Source organism: Myotis yumanensis, unplaced genomic scaffold (genome assembly GCF_028538775.1).
Source record: "Myotis yumanensis isolate MYYU_CA2020_CCGP unplaced genomic scaffold, mMyoYum1.0.hap1 SCAF_14, whole genome shotgun sequence".
In the NCBI taxonomy this organism is placed as follows: Eukaryota; Metazoa; Chordata; class Mammalia; order Chiroptera; family Vespertilionidae; genus Myotis; species Myotis yumanensis.
In genome coordinates, this window is record NW_027223765.1 from 34,866,092 (window position 1) to 34,882,341 (window position 16,250).

The 16,250-nt window shown below is 39.5% G+C and overlaps 1 protein-coding gene across 2 annotated transcripts in view; it reads right to left on the reverse strand.

The window, feature by feature from the left end:
- The window catches only part of ATG7 (autophagy related 7), a 233,230-nt gene that overhangs the window by 159,362 nt on the left and 57,618 nt on the right, over nucleotides 1-16,250 (reverse strand). For both annotated transcript variants that reach the window (XM_070433619.1, XM_070433620.1), the window contains exons 11-15: nucleotides 15,705-15,849; nucleotides 12,575-12,733; nucleotides 3,522-3,716; nucleotides 2,097-2,297; nucleotides 1,021-1,136 (exon numbers count right to left, since the gene is read on the reverse strand). In XM_070433619.1, the coding sequence (XP_070289720.1) occupies nucleotides 1,021-1,136; nucleotides 2,097-2,297; nucleotides 3,522-3,716; nucleotides 12,575-12,733; nucleotides 15,705-15,849 (816 nt within the window). The remainder of the gene's footprint in view (nucleotides 1-1,020; nucleotides 1,137-2,096; nucleotides 2,298-3,521; nucleotides 3,717-12,574; nucleotides 12,734-15,704; nucleotides 15,850-16,250) is intronic.

Sequence of the window (16,250 nt, forward strand, 5' to 3'; positions counted from 1 at the left end):
TGTCTTATCACAATTCTATTCAGAGAGGCAATGTGCCCAGCCAAGGCAACTGTCAGAGTTCTTGTAGCTAAGAGTGAAAGGTCATGTGATACTGAAGTTAGAATCAATGGATAAGTCTTCCAGGAAAGCTCTTTAAAAGATGGGCAAGCCTCAGGTGGGCACAACTTTTATCTTTTGTTCATTTCTTTCTTCTTCTTTTTAAAAAAATTTTTCATTTATTGATTTTAGAGTGAGAAAGGAGGGGAGAGAGCGAGCGACGAAGGGGGCGGAGAGAGAGGAGAAAAACATCAATTTGTTGTTCCACTTGTTTATGCATTCATTGGTCAATTCTTATATGTGCCCTGACGGGGGATCAAACTCGCAACCTTAGTGTATTGTGATGACACTCTAACCAACTGTGCTACCTGGCCAGTGCCTTTCTTCTTAACTATAACACACAAGCAATATTGAAGGTAGAGCAGCCATTTTTTTTGACCACAAGGTGACAAGGATAAGAAAGAAAGCAGAGTGGCTTAGTGAATGACAAGAAGGAACTCGAGTACCTGACAGCATAACAGAGCCTTTGTACCAGCCCTGGACTGCCTTCCTCTGAGCTTCTTGCTGCATAAGAAAAATAAAGCCCTGTTTGGCTAAGTCGCTGAAGATGGATCTCTGTAATATACAGTCAAATACAATTTCTATCTTATGTGATATACATGTTCAGGGCTAAGGAGATAAAAGTTACTAATAAAATAAAAGCATGAAAGTCCTAAGGCCTGTACCAAAATTTTTATTCTTCTGTATCAAGAGTCACCAAAGTGAACTAGGAGAGTTTAAATCCAAAAGGATGTAGAGATGTAGCCCCAAAGATTGCATGACAAGTTCTTCCCAGCCAAAGAATCACACCAGGTTTTTTTTAAGTCTTATTTTTTTGAGAACAGAAAGAGCAACACACATCTCAGAAGAGTCAGGCTGAGAAAAGGCCAAGGAGACACAAAAACTTTCTTTGTTTAAATACCCATCTCTAAATAGCCAACTCACCCTTCTGGATGCTGCAAAACAGAAACCATCAATTCCACTGCCAGGGCTCCTGCAATCATGGCCAGTCCTGGACGACTCACAGTGCACTGCTGATCCAAGGTCCGGTCTCTGGTTGACTACAGAGAGACAATCATTGACATGTGCTAAAAGGTCTATTCCACTCAACTCTGGCTGCCTGAAGCATGAAACTCCTCCATAATAAAGTTATACAACATAACCACATGCTCACTGTTGGCAAAGAACATTCAGCCTCAAATAATATAATTTCTTTTCTTTTTTTAATATTTTAAAAAATATTTTTATTGATTTCAAAGAGGAAGGGAAAGGGAGACAGAAAAACATCAATAATGAGAAAGAATCATTGATTGGCTGCTTCCTGCACACTCCTCACTGGGTATGGAGCCCACAACCCAAGCATATGTCCTGACTGGGAATCGAACTGTGACCTCCTAGTTCATAGGCTGATGTTCAACTACTGAGCCACACTGGCCAGGCACCAGTTGAAATTGAATTTTAAATAAACAATGAATACTTTTTTAGTATGAGCAGATCTTGGGACATACTTATACTATAATATTATTCATTATTTACCTGCAATTAAAAGTGAACAGGGAATCTGTATTTTCACTTGCTAAATATGATCAGCTATGAGCCATAGCCCCATTCTGCAGAAGCACATGTAGCCTAAAAGACTTATTTTGGAACTACCCCATTAGGCAGTGTCCAAGCCAGAACTAAAATCTGGGTCTTACTCCCCATTTAATGCTCTCTTCAGTAAGATACACACAAGAGACAGTGCTGAGCAATGACAGGGACTGGTCCATCCTACATTTCCTTGCTGGGCTTTGCACAAAAATGGTTTGTCACTGCATTTTTATTGGTGAAGAGGGAACAGCTGTACACAGATGATGATGTCAATGAGGCTCACAGTGGGATAATGCCACCCCCTAAACTGAAGAATTCTTCTCTTTATTAAAAGACAATATTTAAATAGTCATAAAAAGTCATGAGTCTCTTTAGCCTAATGGACAAGACAGTTATAGGAAATATTTGAAAACACAAAGAAATTCACTTACATCTCCGGGGGCCACCACATCATTGCAGAAATAGCAGCCAAGTTTGTAACCAGGGATGTTGGCAAAAAGCGACGAGCCTAGGTCTGCAGGTGCCACAGGGTGGCTGGGACACAAGTCTCCGGCACCCTGATGCTTAGGTTTCTTCAGACCATGTCTCATGACAACAAATGTGTCAAAGCCCAGGGCAGCATTGATGACCAGCTGTCAAGGAATAAAAGACTAGAATTAGGAGACATATATTTTAAAACGTGGCTAATTTCATATTTGGTCAACATTTAAAATTTATTTTGTTAAGTATCTGCATATGAGTGTAATTAGATACTAGAAGATAATGCTGGTAAAAGTTACCCAACACTGAGGGCTTATTAAATCAAAAGATTTGACAGTGATTAACATAAATTTTCTCTTTTAGTTTCATTTAAAACTCCCAGCGAACATTTTCTATTTAAAGATGAGGATATTGAAAGTCAGAGAGGTTACCTCTATAATTTACTCAAGGTGACTTAGCTGGTAAAAGGTAGGTGTATAAAACCACATTTTGATATTTCCTAAACACCTTCTTTCCACAATTATGCTATGTTCTGTCATGTCTACATAGATTCTCCTCATAGCAGCTTTGAGATATAATTTATATACTATACAATTCACCATTCACATAGATTTTTAAGAACAGGTTTTATTTTTACTTATATTATGAGAACTTCTCTTAGTTGTAATTTAGCTTATTCTCCCAAATTTCTGGTTATATAGAAAGTTAGAAAAGTATAGAAAAACCACACCTGAAAAGAAAACAAAAACAATCTTACAGCTAAAACAGTTACTATAATAATTTGGGGGATTTCTTCCTATTATTTTTCCTTTTATCTCCCATTCTCTTTCTCTCCCTTCCTCCCTTCTTCTTGCTTCCTCCCCCCTTATAAACAGACATAGATATAAACATTTATATATAAGCATAATTGATATAAAATATATATAGTATTTTATCTTGCTTTTTTAACATAATGTAGTATTTTCCATGTTATTAAAATTAATTGAAAACATAACCATGAATGGTTGCATATTACTCCATCACATGTGTGCACCATAATTTATTTAACCATCAAAATAAATGAATGTGTCACTGACCAAATAGTAGTGAATAAGACAGTCTTGCCCTCTTGGAGCTTACATTTTAGTGTGAGTACCCCTTCTAATATAGAGTAGCTCGAAGGGCTATGAAAATTAAACAGTGAAGGATAACTATTATGCTGGATGATGGTTGTGAGGCAGATAATCTATAGTGGAAGCCCTTTTGCACTGTGTCAGTAGTACACACAAAGCACATGTCTTTTCTGGAGGGAGGGTGAACTGGGGACTTCTCCCTCTATGATGATGGTGCATTAAATCACAACCAGAGACAAAAGCCCCAGGATACACACACTTTACCTTTCTCTTGCTCGCCGCAATGACAGTAGGAAGCCACCGGCTCTCCCTGGTGTCCATCAACAGAAAGATAACATCATGGCTTTCGATGAGCTGCTCCAGTTGCTCCACATCCCTGCGGGCTTGCTCCAGGGTGACGCTGGAGAAGTTCACTGGATGTCCAGGCATGGGGATGCTCATGTTGAACCCTCTGGCATTCTAGGGAAACACCCAGATATATAGATGTCTGAAGCGGAAGTATAGTTGGTGTCTCAGAGCCTATGTCTCCCCACAGCTACAAGCATGTATGTATGGTCTCTTGCAACTAGAAATTTCTCCATGCATAAGTATGCTGCTTTTTCCTTTTGCTATCTGTGCTGTCAAGCTTCATTACCTCTGTATCCTAGACCTGTCACCACAAGGTCCCTAAGTCTGGATAAAGCAGCAAACAGAGAAATATGGATACTAGTTTCAAAGTGGGTGGCAGGGGCACTTCCCAAATGAGGCAAGAACCCTGGAGTTAACTGTTTATCTTTTGCTCTTTCTTTAAATCTGAGGCCAAAAACTTCATCAAAATGCCCTCTGCCTGCACAAATCCCCTCTGCCCAGTAGAGCTGTCTCTCTGACTCATTTCCAGCTTGCCCTCTCTCCATTTCCTTAGGGCATAACATCTCCAAATGGGATGTTATAACAAAAATCATTTTAGTTAATAAATTCACATAAGATCAGAATGACTGCTAGTCTTGACTTAGTCTTCTCGGGGTTATACACATTAAAAAACACACACCTCAAACCCCAAAACTCTACTTGCTAACTTTCAGCCAGAAAAATCTATAAAACTATTTATGACTGTGCAGATATTTGTTTGGAAGGTGAGGAGGTTAGGATGGGGGAGGGTGTTTGATAACAGCATGTGGTACTAAAGTGAAGCCTCCTGCTCTGTCCAAAAACAGAAGTTGCCTGGCGAACTGGGCTTTCTTCAAGGGTGGGGACTCAATGTTTTTCACAGGGGCTTTAACACAGTTCTGTAATTTACCATTTGCCCCCTGCTGGCCCCAGAGTGTCTTGGCAGATTAACAGTGAGACATATAGGTGCCAAAGAAGCTGGGGACATTAACTTCTCATAGAAAGAAAGAGTTCTGGAATCACAAACTGCGCCCTTAATCCCCTGCATAGAGCTGGCCACAGGGAAGTTTGTGAAAACATCAGCTTTTTCATTCCTTTGCCAAAACCCCTTACCTACTAGAAAAATAGCTCAGGGGGCAGGGCAAGTAGATCCTGTTACAAAGGAAAATCTATTTTGTATACTGTAGCTATTTTTCTCCTAATCTTAAACTTGAAATCTAATCTATGGAATTCAAGAAAGGGACAATAGTGACAACAGCAACCATTTTTAAAAGAATTAAAAAAAAAAGTTGCTAGCAAAGCAGGAAACGACGCCAGACAGAAAGAAAGGACTTCAGAAAGAATAAATGTTCAAAACAAGTTCATTTGAACAATGAAAACACCACAAAGACAATTCTTTGGACCTCATTCGTTCATCCATTAAGTATGGTACATCTATCAAGTACTATAATAAACAATAAGAAAAGCAACAACTACAGTAATGATGATGATGATGATGATGATGATGATAACTTACTGTCTTATAATTGACAAAATATATTAAATGGTGATAACTTGGTCCAAACATATTTTTAGGTATTTTACTGTCACCAAGAATGAAGCATAATTACTCAATACCAATTCTAACCTACTGAATAATACAGATCCTCATCCACATCACTTTGCTAACCTAAATAATTCTCTGCTTGCTAAAATTTCAGCCAATAAACCTCCTTAGGATTGGCCCTGGCTCACCATTTAGGTTTATACACCTGAGGCTGGAATTCAGCAAGTTGCAATATAGTAGGTTTCCTCCTTGGTTGCACACTAGAATCACCCAGAGAGGTTTTTGTTTGTTTTTTTAATTTTCTTTATTAAGGTATTACATATGTGTTCTTATTCCCTTATTGCCCCCCACCCCCACACCCGCTCATGCCCTCACCCCCCTGGTGTCTGTCCATTGGTTATGCTTATATGCATGCATACAAGTCCTTTGGTTGATCTTTCCCCTTTACCCCCACCTTCCCTTACCTTCCCTCTGAGGTTTGACAGTCTGATCGATGCTTCTCTGTCTCTGGATCTGTTTTTGTTCATCAGTTTATGTTGTTCATTATATTCCACAAATGAGTGAGATCATGTGATATTTATCTTTCTCTGACTGACTTATTTCACTTAGCATAATGTTCTCCAGATTCATCCATTCCTAATGCCAGGCTTTTCCCTCGACCATTTAAACTGGAATCTCTCAGCCACCAATATTTTCTAAAACTCCCCAGATGATCAATTGTGTGGCTGGGGGACAAGATACAATTTACAGATAGGGTGAAATGCACAGATCTCAAGTGTACAGTTCAGTGAGTTTTGGAAAACTGCAGGTTAACCACTGTAACACACCTGTAAAGATACAGAACATGCTCTTGAGCCCCTTCCAGTCAATCCCCACTACTTTCCAACCTCACTGGGACAACCACTGTTCTGATATTTTTTTAAAATGTATTTTTCAATTATAGTTAACATGCTATATTACATTAGGTTCAGGTATATAACTGTGATTAGATATTTATGCATCTTATGAAGTGATCAACCTGATAAGTCTAGTAACCATGTGGCACCAACACAGTTGGTATAGTATTACTGACTATATTCCCCATGCTGTACTTTACATCCCGTGGCTATTTATAACTGCCAATTTGTACTTCTTAATCCTTTCATTTTTTTGCCCATTCCCCCCTAGCCCCCTCCTCCCTGGCAACCATCAGTTCATTCTCTCTATTTATATTTGTTTCTTCATTTATTTTGTTTTTTAGATTCCACATATAAGTGAAATCATATATTTGTCTTTCTCTGTCTGACTTATTTAGCATTATACCCTCTAGGTCCATCCATGTTGTCACAAATGGCAACATTTAATTCCTTTTATGGCTGAGTAATTCTCCATTGTATATATGTACCACATGTTCTTTAATCATTCATCTATCAATGGACACTTAGGTTTTTCCATATCGTGGCTATTGTAAACAATGCTTCAATGAACATAGGGGTGCATTAGTCTGACTTTTTAAACCCTAGATTGGTTTTGCCTAATCTAGAACCTCACATAAGTGGTATCCTATAGTATATCTTGTTTATGTTTGGTTTATTTCACTCAGCATAATGCTTTTGAGGTTCATTCATATTGTTAAGTATCAATACTTCCAAACAAATATCTGCACAGTCATAAATAGATTTATAGATTTTTCTGGCTGAAAATTAGCAATAGTACATTCCAATTTGTTTATTTTAAGAGAAGCTCTGACAGGATTAGCCATAAATATACCTCAATTTGTTTATTCACTTTCTAGGTTACTTCTAAATTTTGGCTATTATGGATAAAACTATTATGGACATTTGTATGTGAGTCTTTTAGTATACAGGAGTGGGCAAAAGTAGGTTTACAGTGGTTCATATGGAAGACAATACAAATACATAATACAATAATTAATCTACACTAATAAAAGAGAAACATGGTAATTAGCGTACGACCACTACCCTTTTCATTGGCTAATCAGTGAGTATATGCAAATTAACTGTCAGCCAAGATGGCGGCTGGCAGCCAGGCAGCTGGAAGCAAACATGAGGCTTGCTTTCTCCAGTGACTACGGACTCCAACGTTCCCCGCCTCACTTTCGGGCCTCTCAGTTGCAACTCTAAGCAACTATCTACTATGTTGCAAAAAAGAAGCTAAACAAAAGCCCAGAAACCGGCTTTCAGTCAGCCGGGCTTTAGCAACATTGTATCGATGTTTTCAGCGGTGAGGCCTCAGAGCTAAAGCTGGCCCAGAATAAAAAAAAAAAAAAAAAAAAGAAAACAAGGAGCGGTTGGAAGCTTCAGTCACTCGCTTTCGGAAAACAGCCCTCAGCCCCTCACCCAGACTGGCCAGGCACCCCAGTGGGGACCCCCACCCTGATCCAGGACACCCTTCAGGGCAAACCAGCCGGCTCCCACCCGTGCACCAGGCCTCTATTCTATATAGTAAAAGGGTAATATGCCTCCCAGCACCGGGATCAGCGGAGCAGCGAGGCTCCCAGCACCGGGATCAGCGTGACAGGGGGCAGCGCCCAAACCCCCTGATCGCCCTGCGGCTCTGTGTGTGACAGGGGGCGGGGCCACAACCTCCCTATCTGCCCTGCTCTGTGCCTGATAGGGGGGAGCTCCCCAATCCCCTGATTGCCCTGCAGCTCTGTGTTTGACAGGGTGCAGCCCACCAACCCCCTGATCCGCCCTGCTCTGTGTGTGACAGGGTAGAGCCATAACCTCTCCATCGGCCCTGCCCCGAGTGTGACAATGGCAGCGCCCCAACCCCCTGATCGGCCCTGCTCTGTGGGTGATAGAGGGTGGCGCCCCAACCCCCCTCCACAGGCCTTGCTCTGTGTGTGACAGGGTAGAGCCATAACCTCCCCATTGGCCCTGCCCTGAGTGTGACAGGGTGCAGCGCCCCAACCCCCTGATCCGCCCTGCTCTGTGTGTGACAGGGGGCGGTGCCCCAACTCCCCTATCGGCCCTACTCTGTGACAGTGGGGCGCTCCTCAACCCCCTGATCAGCCCTGCTCTGTGCGTGACAGGGTACGGAGCCCCAACCCCCTGATGGGCCCTGCTCTGTGCGTGATAGGGGGTGGCGCCGCAACCTCCCCATCGACCCTGCCTTGAGTGTGACAGGGGGCGGTGCCCCAACCCCTCAATTGGCCCTACCCTGAGCGTGACTGAGGGTGGCATTGCAACCTCCCGATCCGTCCTGCTCTGTGCATGATGGGGCGGCGCCCCAACTCCCCAATTGGCCCTGCTCTGAGCCTGACCAGGGGCTGCACTTAGGAATTGGGCCTGCCCTCTGCCACTCGGGAGCAGGCCTAAGCCAGCAGGTCATTATCTCCCAAGGGGTCCCAGACTTTGAGAGGGCATAGGCCGGGCTGGGTGCACAAATTTTTGTGCACCGGGCCTCTAGTTAATAAATAATGTAACTCATAACTGTAAACCTACTTTTGCCCATGCCTGTATATATGTTTTCATTTCTCTTAAATAAATACCTAAAAGTGGAATTTTAGGGTCATTAGGTAGGTGTATGTTTAGTTCCATGAGAAACTGCCTGACTAATTTCCAAAGGCCTTGTTTTGCCAGCCAACTATGAGAGTTCTGGTTGCTCCACAGCCTGATAACACTTAGCACTGTTAATCTTCTTAATTGTAGCCATTTTATTGGGTGTGTAGTGATATATCTTTGTGGTCTTTATTCATATTTCCCAGATGACTATTAATGTTCAGCATTTGCATGTGTTCACTGCAAATTTATAAAGCTTCACTATGAAATTAGTGCCTGTCCAAGTCTTTTGCCCCTTAAAAAAATACAAGAGTATGTCTGTCTTCTTATTATTGAGTAGTAGGATTTGTTTATGTATTCTGGATAAAGATGTTTGCCAAATATACATACTATGAGTACTTTCTCAGTTTTGGTCAGCCTTTTCATTCTCTTACTGGTGTCTTTTGAGAAGCAAAGCTTTAGATTTTGACCAAGACCAAGTTATACATTTTTTCACTTATGGTCAGTATTCTGGGTCCCAAGAAATATTTGCCTATCACAAGATCACTAGTTGCTTGCTCCTAGAAGCTTTGCAGTTTTAGCTTTTATGTTTAATTGTATGGCCTTACTGGGGTGTCACCTAATGGTTTGGAGTATTCAATGAGGTCTCTTCCTTCTGGATAGATGGGAATTCAATGTCTCCCAGCCTTGTATCTCTGGCATCTCCATTCTCACAGCAGGAATGGTGGTGCTTTTTCCAAGCCTTACAGAGTCATGCCCAGAGCATGACTTGCTATTCAAGGACTCAAGATGCTATCTAGACTAGCAGTCAGCAACCGGAGGTCTGAAAGGTTGGTGACCGCTGATCTAGACCTCCTTCTCTGAACAACTCCAGAAGTCTGATATTCTGCCCCACAAATTCCAGCCACCTTAGCTGCTCTGAATTCTGATCTCAGTTTCCTCAGCTCATCCAGACCAAGAATATCCTATGAACTCTGAAATGGGCCAGGAAATGCCTTTATGCAATAATTTGGGACAAGCATTTATTCTTTCCCTTCTGTTTGGGATCACAGTCTTTCACTGCCTGTTGTCCATTGTCTGAAAAGAGTCATTTTATATATTCCAGGTGCATAACTGTTTATGATAGGAGAGCTAGTCCATTATCAGTTACTCGTCAGGGTTGGAAGCAGATGTTCAGAATTGGGTTTTAAAACCTTTAGTGTGGCTCCATAATTCTAAATTTTATTGCCTTGACTTTTTAAAAAATGGTAACCTCAAATAGTTCTTTGATTTATTAAAGGTCAGATTTTTTCCTATTCAATTAATTCAACCCCCAAATTAAGCATGGTGTTTGTAGCAGAGCAGTTCTTTTCATGTCTTGTTCACTTAGGACTAGCCTTTTGGCCGTGACCTAGTGTAAGGAAGGAAATGAATAAATATTTGTTGAATGTAAAAACTACACTAAATCAAACATATAGAGAAAATGTTCTTTATGGGTAAGCCTGGCTAACCAATAAGTGAAATAGTTTCACAAGTATTTTTCATGAATGAATTATAGCAGTACTTTGATGGGTTGTATTTTTCATGAATGAATTATAGTAGTACTTTGATGGGTATTATCTATTACTAGAGGCCTGATGCACGAAATTTGTGCAAGGGTAGGCCCTTGCAGCTGCTGCAGCCTCACGGCCCCGCCCCCGCCCCCCAACCCCCGCACTGGTCATTCTGGAAGGTCGGTCCACCATCCGGTCTAATTGCATATTAGCTCTTTATTATATAGGATTACTTAATAGGCATGAAGGATAAGAGTATAAGAGACCTGAACTACTGGGCTCAAGAACTTAATAATCCAGTAGGAATGGAAAAGCGGAGAAAGAGCCTTGATCCTGGTGGGCTGATGTTTTCAAGGAAAGTTGAATTTGATCGCTAAGGGCCCAGGATGGTCTGGCTCTTGCTTTTGCCCAGCCTCTTGTCTGTCTTCCTTGACCTTTGTGCTTCAGCCACCCTGGCTTTCCTTCAGTTCCACAGAAGCACCATGCTGCTGACGACCACAAGTGTTTGCACAGATAGCTTTGCCACCATTAGTCTAGCTAACTCCACTCATCATACAAGACTCAGTTTCCTCAAGGAAGTGTAGTCTTAGTAAGGCCTTCCTCTTAAACATTCTCATGGCAACTGAGCTCCTGCTTTGGGTACTTATTACAATCATAATATTTTGTGAAATTAGTTGTTAATGCCTGTCTCCCCCACTAGATAATAAGCTCCAAATAAGGAAGAGAAAACTTTGGCTGTTTTGTTTTCTAATCCCAAGCACATAGCCTTAAATATTTTGATGAATAAGTAAGTAACAGGATAAACAAATAAATAGGGGGAACTGAGCTGGCTCATAGACAATGGCTAGGATCTGAGCAAGCCAGTATTTCAGGCAACAAGTAAGTGGCAGAGCTCAGATTCAAAGCCAGATCTGTTGGGACCCCAAGGGGAGTTCATAACACTCGTCAGTGATTAGACTGGATTCTTCTTCTCAGCTATGTACTGCATCCCTCTAATAGAATTATACTTCCATGCCCTTTGCCATATGACTGCAGGACCTCTCACTAGGAAAGCAGAATGTACTGGCCTACCCCACTGACTTTGAGTGTGGCCCTGTGAATTACTTTGGCGATGGAGATGGAGGACACGGCATATTGCTATTAGTGAGCTGAGACTTTAAGAGGTATAAGTATGGTAAGTTTTTACCAATGCTTTTACACTTCCATCTTCTTACCATAAGAAGAGCAGGATCAGATGCCTATTGCTCCTTGAGCCTAGATTTTGAAATAATGACATACAGAGAAGACTAGAATCTGATTTGAGCTTAGAGTCCAGCCTAGCCCAGCAGCTAAACCACAGTCAACCTACACTCCTGTAAGCATGAAATAAATATTTATAATTGTAAGCTATAAAATGTTGGGATGTATGATATGCAATATTGTCACAGCAGCAACCTAACTCATAAATCTTCTTAATGACGGGGTTGTAATTTATTCTTATTTCTTTTGGCAGCCAGTAACCTAGCTGGATACATAGTGGGTGCTCAATCAATACCGTTGAATTAAACCCAATAAATGACATTCCTCAGATATGCTGCTCAAGTGAACAAAGCTGTCAAAGTTACTTCTAAAGCAAAGACATCTAAAATGAATGAATAATGAGTAACTAAATAGAGAAACTTTGAGAAAGTGGGCTTACTTTTTTTTTAAGCTAGGGCTGAGTCTCTTATGGCATTTTAAGTATAAACAGATGCTTCAGAGACACCTAATCTAACCTCTGTCAGGTAAATTGATTAAGCATGCAAGATGCAGAATCTCTTTTGCAGAATGATGGAAAAATCCTGATAAGATTTTGAACCAAGTGAGCTGAATGACTTGTCTCCTATTATCTGGTGTTTAAATGATCAAACTCAAAAATAAGCAGCAGCTAGAGTAAAAAGCTAAACATTTAGCTCAATCTTTCTTCTGCACAGACTTACATTCAATTTAATTTCATAATTGTGTTCTAAGTAGCTATCTGTGTATTCTGATTAAGAAGGAAAAATAGTATCCTACATCTGCCACCATAACCCCTTTGGAACAAGGCAGGATATAAAAATATACATACCCCCAGAATTCCTCAACTTAAAGTCAGATAAGGCATTGTAACTCACAAAATATTTTTTCATATATTCTTCATTTCTTTATACAATAATATATTAGGTTTTGTTTTGTCTTTTAATCCCCATCTCTGTGATGAGGAAACAGAGGCTCAGCCACATGATGAGGGCCTGGTAGTAAGTGACAGATGTCTGAATGTCTTTCACCAATACCATACCGCCTCATTCCTCAAGACTTAAACATTAAAGATATAGAAGCAACCTGTGACATTCCCAAACAGCATCAACATACCACTCCGGGGAATATTCTCTGGAGCCGGTCTGCTGCAGCCAGGGCCTTGGGCTTGCCACCTGTTAGGCAATCTTCAAATTCATAGAGAGGCTGCCTCACAGGATTGGAGTAGGAGATCTTGGCATTGTCCACAAATGTGATGTGTCTGACGCCCCACCCCTGCATGGAAACAGGATATCATGGTGTGTTTCTGGTGAACATTTCACGGGGTATCTCTCTTGAAATACCTAAAATGGGTTTGCTTTGGAGCAGCTTAGGGACCTCAAAATATAGGGAACTTCAGAAATTAAATTGTGTAAATTCAGTTTTTTATAAATAGAATATCAAATTCCTTTAAAAGATAAAATAATTATATAGCCAGTGCCTGGTTTCCTGTGTAATGAGACTAAGAAATGTCAGAGTTGCTCTGACTAATAATTCATTACTTTTGACAGTGGCACCAGAAACAGATTTAGAGGCGAGTCTTATAAAAATTGTCTATGTTGCTATAATTAGCAATAATCCCCAATGCTGTTGCTTTCCTTTAAGGAATAATTTTGTAAGTATAAATAACAGCTCATCTTAAAACTTACTTAAAGCTTAAATTAACATTTGGGGAAAATGACTTACAAGTTATTTCCCACTAACACTGTAGAAGATTTTGTATTATTTCTCCAAGAGGCAAAAGCCTTAATAATCTGGAATATAGAGTATGATTCCAACATTCTCAGTTTTCATCTTATAAAGTCTTATAGAATCACACAACTTCAAAGTTGGATGGAATATCTAAAATTCTTAGTCTAATTACTTTGTTTTACATATATGGAAACTAAAGCCCAGAAAAGGTAAGTGACTCACCTAAAGTCATAGATGTAGTTAATGGTGGGGGAAAAATGAGATCCCTAGAGTTACAACCAAATGAAGATGCCTACTTTTTGGGGGTGTGAGGTGGGGTGTGTGTATTTCAGTAGATCATAAATAAGCATAATGATTTATTTTAAGAGAAGTTCTGACAGGATTAGCCATAAACCTAAGATTCCGTTCTCTTTCCTTTCAATATCCTTCTATTAGGGACCTCGAAACTAAGTTAGACTGACGATTCTAGGGGGAACAATCAATGTAGACTCAAGATTTGTTTTGGGGGTTGAGAAAGACAGGCTAGAATCCATCTTTTGAAAACCTTAGTTTAGATCAATTGTTTGTTTTGATGTCCACAGTTAACTTTTTGGTCTACTAACCCAGTTAAATAATGTACCGTGGACAGAGAATTAAGGTGTGGGAAATCCAAGTCATTTGTGCTTAGTTTGAGGATATTTATTTCTAAAGTATTTTTGCATTCTTTAAAGCAGGGGTCCTCAAACTTTTTAAACAGGGGGCCGGTTCACTGTCCCTCAGACCGTTGGAGGGCCAGACTATAGTTTAAAAAAAAACTATGAACAAATTCCTATGCACACTGCATATATCTTATTTTGAAGTAAAAAAACAAAACGGGAACAAATACAATATTTGTATTTGCATGTGGCCCGCGGGCCATAGTTTGAGGACCCCTGCTTTAAAGCAACGCTGAGTGGATAGCAAGGAAGGCAGTCTGGGGACATGCTGGGCAGGGGGAAGAAAGCCAGATAAATTACAAACATGCCATGGGTTAGTCACATGCAGGTGGACTTTCACACTTAACTTCTGGCTTCCCGGAATGCTACACAGTTTAAATGGCTAATCTGCAAAGATTAAAGAAAATTACAATACTCAATGCTGGTGAGGATGTGGCAGTGAAACACCTGTTTTACTGGTTGAGAACGTAAACTGGTGTAATTTTTCTGGAAAGTAATTTGGCAATGTTTCTGGAGTCTTTAAAATGCACACATCCTTTGACCTACTTCCAGCAATCTTTCCTAGGAAATAGTCTGAAGATGTAATCACAAAGATGTTCTTAGCAACATAATTTATGGCTATGTAAAAATTTATAAAAATTTATACTTAAGTAAAATATTGGAATCAATGTTAATGCCTAACATTAAAGGAATGTCCCAGTAAATTATGTTTCCTCATACAAGAAGGCATATTCTAAAGCCATTAAAAAGGTACCCTTTTTAATGACCTGGGAAAGTGTTTACAATGTTAACTTATAAAAGCAAGGGACATTATTATATATCATATGTGGTTTTAAAATATATATTAAACAAACACTAAAAGGAACAAAGTGAAAAAGTGATAGGAAAATGGATAACTTTCCTTTTTTATAACTTTTATGCAAAAGTGTTGTAAACCATAAAAAAAAGACTAACATAATGAGTCACAAAAATTAAAAAAAAACCTTATATGGCTAAATATACTTTAATATGTTGAGAAAAAGATTTGCATCATATAACAAAAAAAAGGTTAATCCATAATAAAAAGAACTCCAAAACAATAAAAGAAACACAACCCAGAAGACATGAATAGAATAAATAAATTTCACAAAAGAAATAAAATTTAAGACTCACCCTCACTAATTAAAGAAATGCAAACAAAAAGCTCTGTTCCTCACATGTTTTTGGAAGATAATTTAATTTGGGAAGAAAAAAAATTATTATAGCAATTCTACTTCTAGAACTTTTTCCCAAAAGAAATAATACTATGAATATGTAAAGATATAAATGTAAAAATGTTCATACCATTATCATCTCTAAAAGAAAAATATGCTGACAGTGATTAAACAAACTGAGGACTCAGTCATACAATGAATAGTACATATAGATAATATGGAATACATAAAAAGAGAGCCATAATTATTTTCATATTAAGTTAAAAATAAAAACCTGTTATAGACAGTATGCTATGATCCAATTTTCATAAAAATATATAACAGCAATGATGACAAATGTCTCTCATTTGTATATGCCTATGAATACTTCAGGGAAAAATATACTGCATATTAATCTATAAAGTCTACTTAATTCTGGGAAATGTGGCTTGGGATGGAGATGGAGGGACTTTGTGTTTTTACCTTATAATAAAAGCATGTGTTCCATTTATATTTAAAAATAAACTGAGAGGGAGGGAGAAAGAAGAGAGAGAGAGAGGAAAGGGCATCTGGGAGGTGGAAGGCAATCAGATATAGTAAAATGGGGAAAGAAGCTTCAAAGGTACCATTTGGCTCCCACAAACTTACCATCAGTGTCCTAGCTACATTACAGCCCAAGGTGCCAGCTCCAAGCAGCAGGCATTTGACAGACACAACTTTGTCTAAGTCCAAAGTAGGCACTAATCTCCAACACATCAATTTGAGATTTAGATCCACTGATGACTCAGCTAACCTAGAAAATGAGAGAATTATTTAATTATTCAGTCAGTCACTCATTTATACCCCAATTTTGGCCTTTTTGAATAGAAGTAACTATATGAGAAAAGAAGAAACAAATACTTAGGAAATTAGAATCAAAGGAAAACTAAGATGAAGCTTGAGGGTAAATGGGTAGGAGAAAGGTTACTGTGCAGAATCGTAACACTGTAGTCCTCTGCAATTGTTAGAAATAGGCCACATATTTGATACTAAGCTCCCGGCTGTGAAGATGAAAACAGAAGCATGACTGGTACTAGAAGTCATTGTGTCTATAAATAAAAACACACCAGCTACCAGCTGCTTAAGAAGAAAGTTTTTCCTAAAACTGAAAACAGAGACTTTTCTTCCACGCCCTCAATAAAGGGTGCACCTACA